Source organism: Hippocampus bargibanti, linkage group LG14 (assembly GCF_051943395.1).
Source record: "Hippocampus bargibanti isolate YZ-2025 linkage group LG14, ASM5194339v1, whole genome shotgun sequence".
NCBI classification, from domain to species: domain Eukaryota; kingdom Metazoa; phylum Chordata; class Actinopteri; order Syngnathiformes; family Syngnathidae; genus Hippocampus; species Hippocampus bargibanti.
Window position 1 is genome coordinate 2,709,065 of NC_142747.1, and position 17,423 is coordinate 2,726,487.

The 17,423-nt window shown below is 44.3% G+C and overlaps 1 protein-coding gene across 1 annotated transcript in view; it reads left to right on the forward strand.

The window, feature by feature from the left end:
* The first annotated feature begins 2,766 nt into the window (after positions 1–2,766).
* robo1 (roundabout, axon guidance receptor, homolog 1 (Drosophila)) overlaps positions 2,767–17,423 on the forward strand; it is a 264,298-nt gene continuing 249,641 nt past the window's right edge. The window contains exons 1-2 of the mRNA XM_089013137.1: positions 2,767–3,018; positions 15,887–16,011. Of these exons, the coding sequence (XP_088869263.1) occupies positions 15,891–16,011 (121 nt within the window). The 5' untranslated portion in view covers positions 2,767–3,018; positions 15,887–15,890. The remainder of the gene's footprint in view (positions 3,019–15,886; positions 16,012–17,423) is intronic.

Genomic DNA, 17,423 nt, shown 5'->3' on the forward strand with positions numbered 1-17,423 from the left:
GAAAATTACATGCAAATAGGGTCGGATATATCGATAGTCCCGGTTATATCGATATTTTTTCGGACTCCCTTGAATATCGATATAACGAGACTTTACTGTATGTCCAAAATACCAACACATGTAAGTACCTCAAGGCCTTTCTGTTTTTTCTCAGCCCACATGAATTCTTCTTCAGGCACCATGCTATCCCGTAGCGTGATGTCCGTCAAGCTCAGCAGGTGATTTGGGACTGCTCCAAGATGCTCTTTGTACTGCCTGCAAATGTGGCCGCCAAGCTCGTTGGCTCGTCGACGCCGCTGAGCCGAAGTGGCTGCGACTTGATTTAAATGGGACTTCATCAGGTGATGACGGCGCAGCCGCCCGCTTATTTCTCACCGAAATGACACTTGACATCTTCCGAGTCGCCTGAGGAGCTCACCACCGTGACTTTTGGACTCAAACGTGGGGGTCTTCTAGCAAAGACGTATGACGCCAAGCGTGTCGTGGGGAAGGAAGATGCTCGGCGTTGGCTTATTTGGAGCAACCGCGGTGGAGCGCCGCCCCTTTGCAAAAAAATGCCCGCAAGGTGGCGGAACCCATCGCAAAAAAAAAAATTGCCTCGCGGCCACCAGGTATATATATGGCGAGATGGCCGACAAATTCAAGTCAAGTGGAAATTGTGTTTTGGGGGAGGGGGGTCTTTGTTGAACAAAAATGGGGGACGCCATTTTGGCCATTGCCCAATCCAAACCTTGCGACTTCTGCATCTTCATTTTTGTTGTTTTTTTTGTAATTCTATTTTGCGACCACATTTCATAATGTTAGCAAGCATGCTAAAACCCCATTGTCGCGGGAATGCATGGCGGTGGGGGGGGGGGGGGTGAGCAGTGGCTAAACGCATTTATCCTGTTACTTAAATGTGTCCTTGAGAGTTTTGGAAGGCACTCATAAATGTAATGTATTATTATTATTTTGGCCACTCCTCATCCGAAGAGCTTCGTCAGTTAACTAAAGTTATGTTGGTAACCGTGGCCCTAAATATAGACCTAATGGACAGAGGTGGCCGTGCCGGACCCCTGCTCTAAGATTGGGGGAGCAGTGGACCATTCCATGAAGGCAATCTGATTACTCCTATTGTCCTATCCCTGGCCCTGATTTCACCTCATTAGCTAATCTAATTACCTCTCCACCCTGATGACCTTTATAGTTCTATAGCTGGCTCTGGATTCACCCCATTGGCCAATCTGATTACCTCTACTGTTCTATCCCTGGCTCTGATTTCACCTCACTATCGAATATGATTACCTCTCCATTCTGATGACCTTTATAGTTTTATCCCTGGCTCTGGATTCACCTCATTAGCCAATCTGATGACCTCTATTGTTCAATCCCTGGCTCTGATTTCACCTCGTCAGCTAATCTGATTACCTCTCCACTGTGGTGACATTTATAGTCCTATCCCTGGCCCTGGATTCACCCCATTAGCCAATCTGATGACCTCTACTGTTCTCTCCCTGGCTCTGGTTTCCCCTCATTCGCATGACTACGCCTATGAGGTAATGGCTATGGAGTCTGTTGTAAGCAGGGTGTAAATTAAACCTTAAACCACCAAGGCTTTTGCTGTTTTACCAAAATCGCTTCTGTGACTCCTCTTTCAAAGCATCGGTTTTCTTTCGCTAAGATTTGAACCTCACTGTCGCCAAATGAGTGGTTGCTAGCTTCTAGGTGCAAACATTACGGCAGAAGAAACCTTTTCCTCGATGGACCACTTCTGTATGACTTACACAGACGTATTATTCTTTGAAATTTGAAAAAGGACAGCCCACCCGACCCCCAACTGCAAACTGGAAGATGAAAATAATGTTATCATTGGTGATTTTGAAAGGCCGCTATTGGTATTGGAAGCAAAACGACCGAATTTGACTTTGGAATTTGCAGCCGCATGCGTTGAAAGGATCCCATCGCGGCCCTGCAATCAATTCAAGTGGTCCAATTTGGCCGGTCCAAAGTGACCCTTTTTGCCCGTGACTTCCATTTCTCATGTATTTCCATGAGGATGAGTGAGTGCCGCTTGTATGCCCCCCCATGCCCCCCCCTCCTACTCAATCAGTGGCAAGCGTTTTCCAATGGATTGAACGGCGATGGTGGCAGCAGCTTCTTTTCTTCCTTCTCGCCTTTCAACAGGCTCGTCTGCAGCAGTCACGGTGGGGGGGGGGGGGTACGAGGTGTACGAGGGGTCATGTATGCAGGGAACACCAATCTATCGTCTTTTCCCGGCTCAAACTCAACATTTGCAACACATGTGCGGACCCTCATTTGCTGGATTGAGCATTTTCTGTTCAATGAAGTTGGATTGCTTATTATTTCCACTTGCTGATGTGTTGAATTTCAATTGTTGCAAGTGGCGATTGGGATATATATATATATATATATATATATATATATATATATATATATATATATATATATATATATATATATATATATATATATATGCAAGTAATGCAAGTAAATTAATATTATCAGTAATTTTTGTCACAGTACAAATGAGCAACAACCATTTCTGATGATGGTGTGGCTGATTGTGACATGATTGTGTGCTTGTGTCTGTGCGTGCGCGTACCTGTACGTGTGTGTGCGTATGCGCGTGTGTGTGTGTGCGTATGCGCGTGTGTGTAAGTAGAAAGAAGCGAGTGGCTGCGCGCAATGTCCGCTCGCCGTTTTGGGAGCCAGCAGGGAGGGTGGTTGACGCTTCTTATGCCCGCAGGCTGACTTGAGCGCGCACGCTCAACGGCCGCCGTCAGCCCCCTCCCCCTCCTGCTCTCCCTTTTTGCTTTCCCTGCATTTGAGTTCACCTCGCCGTGAGGATACGTCCCCCGCGTGGGGATCCACGACGCACCGCAGCGGCGAGATTGCGCCGCCCCCAATGGTCGGCGTACTTTTCGTGGGGGCTCGCGCGGGCGAAGACGGTCGCCGAAGTTTGCCGGCTCCGGATGAGCTCGCTTGGTGAACCAGACGGCTGTGGTGCGTTTCGGACAGGTGAGTGCAACCGCCGTTTGACGCACTCTTTTGAGGGAGGGGGGAAAACCTCGACGCTTCGTGTGCGTGCTGAGTAGACGTCGGATTGATCGGCGGCCGATTTTGATCGCTCGCCGTTGGCGTGCTGAAAGTTTGCCCCGTCGCCGGTGTCGTACTTGTTCCACGCCCCCCCCCCCCCCACCCCTCACCCCAATTTCTGTCACGGGCCGAGTGGGGCTGCTCCGACTTGAATAAGAGACGGAGGCACACAACTGAGAGGGAGAAGATGTTTGCAAACAAATTGAATGGATGGAAAATTGTGTGCGGCTGATTCGTAATCGTGATGGGAATTACGGCTCTTTTTAGAGGGCCGTTTTTTTTGGCTCGGCTCACTTAAAAAATCTGGCTCTTTCGGCTCCCACATCGCTCCTCAGTTTTTCTTTTTTTGAGGTTGCTTAAATTAATTTATTACCATACATATATAATGCAGTAGATCATTTTTAAATATATGTGACTTTGTTTATTGTGTGTGCGTTTGTATGTGTGTGTGTGTGTGTGTGTGTGTGTGTGTGTGTGTGTGTGTCTTCTACCACGGGTTTGACCAATCACGTGCGACTTTAACCAAAGGGGTTGTTGAATCGGCTCCCATAAGAGGCTTCCTATTTAGAACCGGCTCCAGACGTTCACTTCAAAGAGACGGCTCTAAGAGCCAATTCGTTTGCGAACGACACATCATTAATACGTATATGCAGATGCTTGATGTGAAGAAGACATTTTTGAGAGGGCGCGAGGGATTGTCATAAGGCGAAGGCAAATCCCAAATATTCTTTATCCTCAAGATGTAACCAATCGTCCCCTTCATTTGCATGCGCATATTATACCGCCACCCGGTGGGCCAAGGAGGGCACGTCAGCGGGAGCAGGACGTGATGACTTTCAATCTGATCGAATTCTTTTGTGCCTTGCATGGGGCTGCATTTCGGGCCCCAGCGAAATGTTGGTGGTGGGGCGGGGGGTTGAGTGGTGGGGGCTGCTTGTCGGCAAAAATACTCCCAATTTTGTCTGTGGTCGCCTCAAGGCGGAACATCTATAGATTTCCATCTAACGGGATTAGTGAATAAGCGGCTCAAGAAAAAATCAAGTCGGGAAGGAAGCTGAGTAAAACGTAGTAACGTGCAGTCAGGGGATGCAGGTGAGGCTGTGCCTCACCTGTCATCATGGAAATACCAAATGACAAAATAAATTAAACAGTTATATTTATTTAGTGATTTGTATTTTAACGTTCTGTTCCATTTAACTTCACCATTTTTGGATTTTTTTTTCAAAATCGCTGGATTTTCACATTCACCGTTCAAATACTAAGTAGAGACGAGCGGTGAGGCACCAGCCGGCTGAGCCTCACCATGGATTGCGCAATCACTATGCTAACTGTGCTGGTTTGCTCTGCAGTGAGACCGCATTGCTGTTCCTCTGCATATCGCTATTAAAGTGTTCAAAAGCTTTTAGTATACGAACTAAGTTTCTACAGTTTAGCTGGTGTATGTAATGTACAGTCACTGTACATTATAAACACTGTACTACAGTGTTTATTTTATTTTTATCAAAACTGTGTGCATAGGTGAGGCACACAGTTCTCCTGCCTCATGACAGGGGGCACTGGTGATTACAGATTCTTCTTGCAACTCCTCGGCTGCAGAATAATACAATTAGTGACAGCAAGCTACAGTAAACAGTTAGCAAGTTAAGTGCAACCATCCATGGCCTTATTTTCAGAATGTTGGATTACATATCTAAATTGAAAGAATTTTCTAAACTGGACTTTCAATCAAAGTATAATAATTAAAGGAAGACCAACACCGGACTGTGTAGCTCACAAACGGTGAGAGGTGGATGTAAATCTCCTGGACAGCTTCTCAGCTTTTTTCATCTCATTGAAATTATTCCTGAAACGACAAAGTTGCTCCAGCTCGTGCTCACTGTTCCAGCTACTACAGCATCAGTGGAGCGGTCATTCTCAGGACAAAAGACTGAAAACATACAGTCGGAACAGGACTGATCAAGGACGACTTTCTTCACTGGCAGTGATCTCCATTGAGACAGAGAGACTTGGACTTCATTTATAAGTAAAGGTAACACGATAAGGTTTTTTTATATGACATGACATTTTATACAAAACACGTTAACTGTTGCCAATCAAATGGTGAATAAGCTACTCTGTGGAGTTCATATGTTTGTAAATCTGACTGTGATGACGTCAGTGCCTCACCAGCCATGAAACTCACCGCACGTCACTGGTAAAACGTGAACACCAGCGTCTCCATCAAGGCCCCTGCTGCCATTTTTAAGCCTCCTGTTACAAAAATAACAATAATGTCCCTGGGTCAATTTGACCCAGTGCAATTAATATCACGTTTTGCTTCATCCTGCAAACTGACAATTTCACTTGCCCCCCTTGCACTACAGAAACTGTTCTGTTAATTTCTCACAAAGTGCCAATACTCCCTGGGTCAGTTTGGCACACTACAGATTTAAATATCCATAAGTGCTTGATACCAAAATCCTTTATATGATCATGGGCACGAAAGATAATTTTGACAGTCATTTTGGTTTTCATTTTCAGACGTACATCATGAGGTTCCTGGGTCAAATCGACTCAGATGTCGTGTTCAATCTAAAAGAATGTAAAATCTCTTAATTAACATATTCAAACCCCTATTTTGTCCCTCGACTGTATCTATGACACTGGGTCTTTTTGACCCATGACCCATTTTTTAATCTAGAAATATTGGGGACAAGAACCTGATCATGGACACAAAAGATAATTTTGACAGTCCTGTTGATTTTTATTTTCAGACATACATAATGAGGTTCCTGGGTCAAATTGACCCAGATGTCGTGTTCAATCTAAAAGAATGTAATATCTCTGAATTAACATTAAAAAAAACCCTATTTTGTCCCTCCACAGTATCTATGACACCGGGTCGTTTTGACCCATGACCCATTTTTTAATCTAGAAATATTGGGGACAAGAACCTGATCATGGACACAAAAGATAATTTTGACAGTCCTGTTGATTTTTATTTTCAGACATACATAATGAGGTTCCTGGGTCAAATTGACCCAGATGTCGTGTTCAATCTAAAAGAATGTAATATCTCTGAATTAACATTTAAAAAAAACCCTATTTTGTCCCTCCACAGAATCTATGACACCGGGTCGTTTTGACCCATGACCCATTTTTTAATCTAGAAATATTGGGGACAAGACCCTGATCATGGACACAAAAGATAATTTTGACAGTCCTGTTGACTTTTATTTTCAGACATACATAATGAGGTTCCTGGGTCAAATTGACCCAGATGTCGTGTTCAATCTAAAAGAATGTAATATCTCTGAATTAACATTTAAAAAAACCCTATTTTCTCCCTCCACAGCATCTATGACACCGGGTCGTTTTGACCCATGACCCATTTTTTAATCTAGAAATATTGGGGACAAGAACCTGATCATGGACACAAAAGATAATTTTGACAGTCCTGTTGATTTTTATTTTCAGACATACATAATGAGGTTCCTGGGTCAAATTGACCCAGATGTCGTGTTCAATCTAAAAGAATGTAATATCTCTGAATTAACATTTAAAAAACCCCTATTTTGTTCCTCCACAGTATCTATGACAGCGGTTCATTTTGACCTATGACCCATTTTTTTTAATCTAGAAATATTGGGGACAAGAACTTGATCACGGGCACAAAACCTCATTTTGACAGTCCTGTTGGTTTGCATTTGCAGACATACATAAGCAGGTTCCTGGGTCAAATTGACCTGGCTGTCGTGTTCAATCTAAAAGAATGTAAAATCTCTTAATTAATTTTCTGTGTAGTTCTCTCTCGTTTCTATTAATAATTGTGTTATTTATTGCATTCTATTTGTGATTGTATTTTATTTAATATAGTACCTATGCTTGTCTGTGACTGTAAAGTGTCCTTGAGAGCTTTGAAAGGCGCTTAAAATGTAATGTATAATAATAATAATAATAATTATTATTATTATTATTATTATTATTATGAATTAACATTTAACAACCCCTATTTTGTCCCTCCACAGTGTCTAGATACTGTGGTTTTAACACACTAAAAATATTGGGGACAAGAACCTTTTTTGCAGTATTTTGCAGATTTGACCCGCAACAGCAAAATCACTCCTGTCCATTCTTGACGCCCCCCCCCCCCCCCAGACAAAAGCCGCGGCGGCGAATGACCGAGGAAGTCAGTCAAGATGTCCAAACGGCCGCAGGCTGACGCCGATTGATTCCTCTTTTATTGTTTCCATCACTGTCCCGCCACCGTTTTTGATTGAAAAGCTGGCCGCCCCACCCCATCCCGCAAGGTCGGGGAGCATCGTCGCCGCCGGCGTGTCACCATCATTCCCGCGAGGTTTGCCTGCAGGTCGACACGGCGCACAAGTGGATTAGCATGTGTTACTGCGACATTCAATTCCCGGTGAGGGAATGCGGCAACCTTTTCTTTACCTTGCCGTTGCGGGTACCAGCAAATTGAGCTGGATAGATAGATAGATAGATAGATAGATAGATAGATAGATAGATAGATAGATCGCAAATATATAGCTAGCTAGACAGCCAGCTAGGTAGCCAGCTAGATGGATAGCTAGATAAATAAAAAGAAGTGAAGAGAGAAAACTTTTGACACACGCACCACCCACCGTTACTTCAGAGCAATGACCAGAGCAATGAGCTAGCCAGCGAGCTAATAGATAGCCAGCTAGATATCTAATAGATAAGCTAAAAGTAGCCGGATTTCCATTGGAAACATGTTATTTTTCCGTCTCTCACTTTCAGCATATTTGTTCTTGAATATTTTGTGTTTCTTCTGGCCACTTGCATTATTTAGCAGCTTTTAAATTCTGAACACAGCTTGCATCCCGCCGGGAGGGGGGTAACGGGGAACGGGTAGCGTACTTGAGGCTTTGAGCTGTTTACCCGCCGGTGTTTTTCCTTATATTGTTTATATTTTTTGAAGGCTTTCTCCTTGCTCTTTGCTGAAACGATTCTACTAATAAATGTGCGTGTGCGTACATGTGAGTGTGCATGTGTGTGCTGCATCCAACTTCGGGTTGCAGTGTAAGTAAGACAGATGAGGGTGTCAAGGTTGTAACCGCCACCTTTCAGCCCCCCAGCCCCCACTTTGTTTGCACATTGGAATGACCTCAAACAGTTTGACGGGCGGGCGAGTGGGGGGTGGGGGGGGTGGGGATAGTAGCCGGTGCTGAGTGTGGCCCCACTGTGACTTCTCCTTGCACGTTGACCAATAGAAGATGCGGTATTCAAATGAGGTACGGGGCTTCAAGTCGAGGTTAAAGTACAACCGACGTCACTTTTTTGTTTTTTAACTGACATCAGGAAAATGTTTTATAGCATCTAAAATACCCAAAACACGCAGGCTGATATTTTTAGTCAAAGGCAAAACACCAATAAAAATGACTTAAAGTGTCCAAAATCTGCAAAAAAATTGAACTGCGAATTGGGCATTTTCAGAAAGTCCCACCCCCAGTTCATGACGTCACGCCAAGACGTCTTGCATTGCTAGTGAATCAAAACAATGGCATCAGATTCGGATAATATGCTTTCTTGTTACACATCCAGTTATGAATATGATTCAAATAGTTCTGAAGAGGAAAGCATACATGTTTGCAATCGATTAAAGAATTTATTTGTGCCATTTTGAGGCAACATTGGGGGAAAATCTCTCACCCAAAAAAAGAGGCACAAAATGGCGACCTCCTGTGGCCACCTCCGGTTCCACAGGCTGATAAATTCCTTATATGGCGCTTGGACGCCCTCTTCTGGCCTTCTGGCGGCTTTTGGGTGCAACACGAGGTCCCCAGACCAAACAAGTACAGCAAAATACATTGACGTGATGGAAGGACCGCTACAATGCGTCTTTTTTACGGTCAGGGGCGGTCCTTTAGTGACGTCACGTACGGACTCGTCACCAATTCAAAAACAAGACTTCCTGAATATTCAGCGCGAGTCTTAAAACGTAAAATATAGCTAGCTATATGCGGTGGAATCTTTGTAAAATACGCTCAGTAGAAGTCATTTGAAGCCATTTTACAAATTATGGACACAACTTGTCCGGAGACGTCGGTTGTCCTTTAAGGCAGTGTCTGAAACTCATGACAAAAGTTAGCGGACACCGGGCAGACAACTCTAAAAAGTTGCCTGCCCAGCCATAAAGTGGCCTGCCCCATTTTTCTTTCACAACTTGAAACACAATAAAACGACTAATCGCAAAAAAAAAACAAAAAACAAAAAAAACATTGTTGCAAATACGATACGGATACGGATTGTTTTTCAGCATTTTTGACCACGACATTCATCAAGGACGAGACTGTGCTGAGCGGTTGCGCCTTTTCGGCAGCATGGATATGATAGTGCTGTTTTTGAATGGGAGCAATGTCGAAGCCATTCGACTGTCATCACTGGACAGCTCTGGGGCCATTGTGTTTTTTTTTGCGCCTGTAATGGGCAGCATCTTCACAGCCCCGCTTTGTTCAGTGGAAGGTCGGTGCTGTTGGACAGTCTGCAGCTGGATGGATACATGGCTTGGGGAGCCCTGCGATAAGAAGGAAGGAGCGTCAGCGCAGAGCGCCGATGAGTATATGGAACTGTCGCGGGATGGAATTGAAGCTGATTTATGTGGGACAGGAGATGTGAGACAATCTCTTTTCGTCAATGGATGCTACAGCTGCGTGTTTGCTTTCAACATTTAGCTTGTAGTCGACGTGCATATTCCACCATGATGTCCCTGATCCACTGGTGAAGAGACGCTTTGATCCTCTCCTCTTTCATGTGGAACAGCTTTATGTAACAAAGAGGGTACAGAAAGTGCTTAAGAATGAATGTCTCTCTGTGTCTTTGTGTTGTCATGTTATTTGTTATTTAGTTGTTTTTTTTTGTTCTTTTGACTTCAAGACGGCGCCGCGAGAGTGGCAACCTTTCCAGCAGCTCCTGTGTTTTGCTTTTCTACTTTCATTTCTTTCATGACTTTGCTGCTGTGAAATGTAAATTTCTCCACTGCGAGACTAATAAAGGCAAATCCAATCCAATCCAAAGTATTAAAGATTGATAATCAGAATATACAACATAACAACACTTTAAAATTAAGAATTTGATGTACATACCACAAATGCACCCTTGCTTAATTGATGGTAAATTGATGGTAAATCCCTTGCTGATGATTTTGCCTGGGTTGTCGTTTGTCCATACACTGTTCGGCATGTTGCACAATGCAATGTTTATGATGCGTCGTCTGCTACAAGCCACGTGAACTTATCTTTCCACTATGCTTTTAATGTACGTTTACGTTTTGTAGCGTCTTAAATTTTGTTCGCTTCATTTGAAGCTTTCATCTGCGGCTGAGGTTTTGGCTTGATTCCTAACCACTTTTCCATTTTTCTTGTGTTTTCTGTGCATCTACTTTGGAAAATGATATGCAAATGTAAATTTCTCCACTGTGAGACTAATAAAGGCATATCCAATCCAATCCAATCCAATCCAAATGCACCCGGAAGCACAAAGTGATTCGATGCAGGCCTCTGATTGGCTGCCGAGTATGCAAATTGCCAAACGAACCGAAATTCTGACATTTCCAAACAGAACGAAGAATTCGAAATCGGAATAAAGCAAGTGTTTCATTTGGAAAAAAAAATCTTTCATTTTTTTTTTCTTGAAAAAAATTGTTGGCCACCCGGACGGAGACGTTCTGTAAGTTGTACGCCCGACGTATAAGTTGCACGCCCCGGGCGTCCCGGCAGACGTTATTTCAAACACTGGTTGAGGTTTCAACGCCCCCACCGGCGTGACGAAGTCGAGCTTGGCGTGACATGTCGTTGGAATACGATGGCTTTGTGTTGAGAGAAGTCGTAAAATAAAGGGCGCATTGCTTTTGTTGTCCCGCCTCCCAAAATGGATTCGTCAGTGGATTTTATACGCAAGTACAGTGATACCTCATCTTATGAGTGTGTGTGAGGCAAAAAGTTCAGAGTAATTCAGAGTCTGCCAAAAATGTATTTCCCATAAGAAACCATTAAAATGAGAATAATCCGTTCCCAGGTGCCCATAAAACATATTTTTTTTTAACTAAATAACCCTAAAAACTACACAAAATATTTATGTATAATAAATGTGCTCTTGTATTGTAATTAAAGAAATAAACTGTACTGTATAATAAAGTCATTTTATTGACCTTTGTGATGGTCTTTGAGGTCGTTGTCTCTTGATGATATCTGAGTGAAGTTGCCGTGCTTTCTCGGCAACTTCATAATACCGTCACTCACACTGTCACCTGCTAGCTGCTTTTCGTTAATTCAAATCAACAGAGGTTTTTCAACCTCTTCTATTGACTGAAACCGTTGCTTAGACAACACAGAAACAGATGCCACATGTAGCAATGGTCGACTTAGCATACTGGTACTGGGACGCTAAGTCACACAAACACACCTCGTTTGTGTTTTTCGATGATCTCCTTCTGCTCGGCCATAATTTTCTTTAATGTCATATTTGGCTTAACACAAGCCCGTGGTGGGGTCTTTTTCGGTCCCAAACGTACTCCACTTGATAGCGAACAACGTCTGCACTCAAAGGGGGTGTGGAAAACTGGTCTGCCAGCCACTGCGGCGCTGTTCGACCGTGAGGTTTGGATCGTCTACCGTAAACTAGTTCGTATGCAAAGATTATATTCTTGGAAATGTAATGTTCATATGGCAAAACGTTCGTGAGCAAAAGCGTTCGTAAGCTGAGGTATCACTGTAATTCAAAAGTCCCTTTTTCACGCGACAGTGGCGCACAAGAAACAAGTGTCTTCCCGTCTGTCAAGATGCTAATGAACTGCAGCCTTTGGTGTTGTTTTTTGTAGCCACTTTTAATTAAGCGCCAGTTCATCGCGAGCTAATTAGACAAAGGTGCTCATTCGGAATGCAACAGCGATACACTCTTCTTGGGATTGCCACTTAGCCGCGGAAATGGCAAAAGTATCCCCCCCCCCCCGGCCTTTGTGCTAAGTCAGCAATTGCTCAACTCCTGATTGATTGCGATTGTGTATAGATGGTGCAGTTTCGCCGCTAAATCGCTAAAGCGTGCTCACGATCCTTCTGTGACTTGTTGAGGCGCAGCTCCTCACACAGTGCAAACGTGACAACTTCTCATTATTCCTCCTGACCCCCACCGCCAAGCTTCTCTGGTCTCATCATGCGGTTGTTGTGTCATTGGGCAAAGTGATGTGATTTATGCGAGGTGTTTTGTGTGCGCGGCTCCTCGAAATCGGTGCTAATGTGAGCGCCTGGGCAAAAATCCAAGAATCGCCCATCTGTCCCGTTTCCAGCCGGGTGCCGTTTTTTACACCTAAGCCGCGCAATGTGCTCCATGGCAGCCACTTAAGCCGGCGGTCGGTCAGCCCGTTGCCCGTCGTTGCCCTCATCCATCACCGGCCGCGTAAAGTCATCGCATGTCAAAATTTCATTCATCACCGGGCCGGTCGGTGCAAGACGAATGGCCGCAAGGACGGGCGCCATGGCGACGCTAAAAAGCAAAGTGGACGCAAATTGCCCCTTTGTTGTCCGAATACTTTTTGCTCTGTGGACGGCACTTTGCAAATGGCAGCGGTTGTTTTCAAGCGGCCCCGCAAAATACTTCAGAGAGTTGAGTTGAATCGTCATCCCGCTATGCTAATACCATCGCTTTGAGAGCACGGAAACACCTTTTGCAGCAGACGCACCTTTGATGGCTTCTCTGTTCCAGCGAATGGGAGCAATGGCAGACTTAGCATAGCCGAGTTCGGCCACTAAATCACACAAACGCACACCTCGTTCGTGTTTTTCAATCATCTCCTTCTTCTCAGCAATGGTGATTTTATTTTGTGTCTTCTTGGGCTGAACACGAGCCTGTTGTGTTTTTTTTTTCGGTCCCATCATAGTAAGATTATAAGCAAAAAGCTCCAAGTAGGCGATCGACGTGTGCATTCCATGAGAGGGGGTGTGCAAAGTAGCGCCGGCTGGAGCGCTGTTCGGTCGTGTGCTTCTGCCGAAGATCACTCCGCTAGCCGTGGTGGGTGTGTATTATAAAAATAGTGCTTATTATAAGGTTTAATTTTCATAAATTTGACGTTCTTAAGACGAAAAGTTTGTAAGATAAGGTGTTTGTAAGTTGAGGTCTCACTGTACCACAGTTAGGACGGCGGAAAAAATCATTGGCACCGCCCTAGCCACTCTTGTGGACTTGCACAGTGCAAGTATCCAAACAAGGGCGCAGAAAATTCTACTGGACCCTCCGCACCCTGCCCACCACCTTTTCCAGCGACTCCCCATGGATCGGTAATCAAGCACTACCGATCCATGCGCACTAAATCCATCAGACATTTAAACAGCTTCTCCCAAATAGTGCCTCTTTACAATTTTTTGATGATGATACTAGTGCAGCATGTTCTACCGGAGACAAATTCCTTGTTTGTTCTACATACTTGGCCAATAATAATGATTCTGATTCTGATTCGGAAGGCCACCCAGTGCAAAAACACCCCGATTTTTTTTAGCTCCTTTTTTAAGGGTGTCAAAGTTGTTTTTTTTGCCACTGGGCGGGCCACATTGTCGTTCCGGTTTCCTCTCGGGGGGCCGTTATGAATTTGGAGAAGTCGTTAAAATGTTTTATCCCTTCCACATATTCAGTGTCTGAAACAACGTCTGCGTGCAACTTTTACGTCGGGTGTATAACTTACAGAACGTCTCCGCCCGGGTGGCCGACAACTTTTCCAAGAAAAAAAAAAAAAAAAAAAAACAACAACGAAACTTTTTTTTTTCAAATCAAACGTTTAAACGAAGATTTCGAAATCAGAATAAATTATTCCGATTTCAAAATCTTCGTTAGTTTTGGAAATTTCTCAATTTCGGTTTGTTTGTCAATTTACATACTCGGCACGGCAGTCAATCAGAAGCCTGCTTACTTCTTCCGGACATTCCCGAACGTTATAGGAGATGCCAGCATGACGTCGTTTGTTATGATCATGTGATCGGCCGCTAACAACTGGGAGGCCGATAGCCAAGTAAATACAACAGTTGTCAGTGAGTGCGATCATTGTTTTGTAAGCTTATGCGTTTAATTTTCGGTCTTTGCGTTAGAGTACAATGGTGATATCGTGTGTGGTTGTTGGCTGTACGAACCGTTTTGTAAAAGGATCCGGGTTAAAATTTCACCAAATACCGATTGCGGAAGGAAGAAAACAGACCGGTTCATTTGGCAATTTGCATACTCTGCACGGCAGACAATCAAAGCCTGCTTTGTGCTTCGGATTTTCCCGAGCGATATAAGGGCCAATAATGACTGTTATTGTGGTTTACATACAATAATTTCAAATTTGGGTTGGGATTTTAGCTAGCATCACGGCACTTGACATGCTTGATTTGCTTTCCCGGGCCGAATAAAATGAGGTGGCGGGCCACATTTGGCCCCCGGGCCCTGACTTGGACACCTTTGACTTATTTGTTAGCGTGGATTGCCTTGTAAGACTTTCACGAGGTAGCCAAGGAAATAGAAGGATGAGCTCCCACCCTCCCCCAAGAAAAAAAAATCCACAGAAGGCATACTGTATAATAGGGCCTTCAGTCCGCCATGACACTTGTGTAATATGCAATCTGAGAGTGCGTTACGCACGGGCAATTCGCCGCCATGAGACAATCATAAGCGAGCGGTTGCGTTGGGAGGTGGAAGAGAGGGGCAAGGGGGTGGGATGCAAGGAAGCGGCCACCTGGAATTAAACGCAGGTGAGCAGGTTGTTCCACAGATGGCTGATCCGCAGAATTGTAGCCCGTTTATTTCAGCCGCTTGCCGTTTCTTCTTGATAGCCATCCAATGTGGCGGCTTTTTTTTCTAAGTCATTCAGTGCCTTTCACAAATTTATGCGGGAATTGAATATATGACAGAAAGCGCATTCCCCAAATTAGTTCAGTTTTTTTTTTTTTTTTTTTTTTGCTTGGATCCCAATAAAGCGCTGGCCAGACCTCTGGCAATGGTTTTTACATTGCGCAAGGGGAAGCATTTCCCTTTTTTCCATGCTAGTAGTGCTTTGTTCCAGCTTCAGCTGTTGTTAAAGCGCTATATTAATCAATATATATGTATTGCTTTGTATTTTAAACAGCCACCCTTATTTCAAGCTCATATAACTGCAGACTAATATAATTTAGGAAATAACTTTTTTTCTGATGAAAGAAGAGAATCTAAGGTTTCTAACGCTGTATTGAATGTTTATTGAATCAACAAAATGGAGGGCATCTCATGTATGTTAAAAAAACATTTTGACAGCCCAAATAAACTTTTTGGGAGAAATCAAATATTAGCTCTGTAGCTACCTAGCTAGCTCGCTAGCTAAGAATTAGTAAATAATGTTTTAAGTTCAGTAAGTGTCATCTCTCGCTAGCAAGATAGCTAGGTATCTATTAGCTATCCATTAGCTATCTAGTAGCTAGTTAGCTAGCTTTTTATCAATTTCAATGAGTGACAACGACAAAAACCCTGCCACTGGAGTGGAGACATTTTTGCACATTGTCTGCCAGTCAATGAGTTAATCACAGCTTTGACACTTATGCGTATCACGAAAAATCCCGAGTCTGAGTCTGTGACCAAGGTCATACGGACTCATACCTGCTAATCAAGAGTGCTACTTGTGTTACAACGCTAGCAAACGGTGGGCAAGATTTGACGATGCAAAGGGGCTCCTCAGTGCTTTCGGTGGGAGGCCGTGCAGACATTGGGACGTGCCAAAAAGAAGCGCAGCGGGGCCGTCGGTGTCTGTTGTTGACGGCGTGTGTTTTTGTCTCGTCAGACCCATGCCCAGAGATGGCGTCCAAGTGAGTGGCGTCATGCGTGTGAGGCGCTCGGGGGCCATTCCCCTCCTGCTGATGGTCTTGCTGGAGCTGGCACGCTGTCAGGACGCTCCCTTGGTGGCAGGTAAGACCGCTGCCGCCGCCTCGCTTTCGGGGACGCCAGCCGCTCGGTCCGAGTCTTTGCGTATGGTTCACATGAACTCCCGGCCTTATTTTTGGATTTTTACAAAGTCGAATTTCGGTTTGAAACTTGAACCCTCATGTCAAAACCCATTTTTCCAATTCCTTACCTAAGCTTGAAGACCTCATTTACAACGTCCAAAATGCGGCCCAGGGGCCAAATGTGCCCCGTGGTCAATTTTCATCCGGTCCGCAGCCTCCGTCATCAAATCAATAATGTCTGGCCCCCATGTTGAATCAATGCATTGGGCAGTAGCGCCGTTACCTTCATGTGCCAAGTGCTGCCATCTAGAGGCACAATTCGGAACAGCAAATTCAAAAAATGAGTCATTGAATCAGCCTCCTGATGTTGGAAAATGGCTATTTTCTACATTTATTTTTTTTTAAATGGCGACAATCAACAGAAGAATTATTATTATTATTATTATTATAAATTTCATTTATAAGCGCCTTTTAAACCTCTCAGGGTCACTTTACAGTCACAGGATACATTCTTCTGTGGATGAGCAGCGGCAGCTACACGCGCCAGCGTTCACTCAAACCAGAAGTAACTCAGATAGAAAACGAGCTAGCTAGCTAATGGAGAGCTAATAAATAGCTAATAGATCGCCAGATAGCTAACAGCTAGACAGCTAACAGCCAGCCAGTTAGACAGCTAATAGCTAGTTAGGCAATGGATAGCTAGCTAGCCAGCAAATAGATAGAAAGCTATCTAGCAAATATATAGACAATAGATCGTTAGCTAGATAGCTAATAGATAGCTAGATAACTAATATATAGCTAACTAGCCAGCTAGCTGATAGCTAGCTATCCAGATAGCTAGTCAGCCAGCCAAACGGCTAATAGATAGCAATAAAGACTTCTGTCCAAATATGGTCGTGACTGTTGTCACATGAGTTTGGCGTTCAATTGCGGTGATTCTTCCTTTTGATTCCAGTTGAGCGAGCCAAAATACCTTCCGAAAAGCCCCAAAAGAAAAACGTCCTTCCTTTGACTTATTGTGACAGCAAGATGGCGTTACTTAGCGCTGGCTGGCGACTCGGCTCACCCCCGTCCCGGCCCCCCCCCTGCCTGACGGTGATTAAATCTGGGGGTTAATACCTTGACGAGAGCCTCCAATTACATCACAGCCACGCTGACCTTTTTAAATTACATGAGCAACCGCGCGAGGTGGCCGCGGTGACATTTATAACCCTGGTTGCCAAAACGCAGCCGGCGGCTGAAAGGATGAGCCTCCTTGTGAGAAATCTTGCATCAGATTCGCGTTTGACACTTCGCCCAGCAAAGGAATGTCGCAGACGAGCGCCAAACTGCACGGCGGCTAAACCGCTAGCTTGCGTTAACGCCGACCGACGA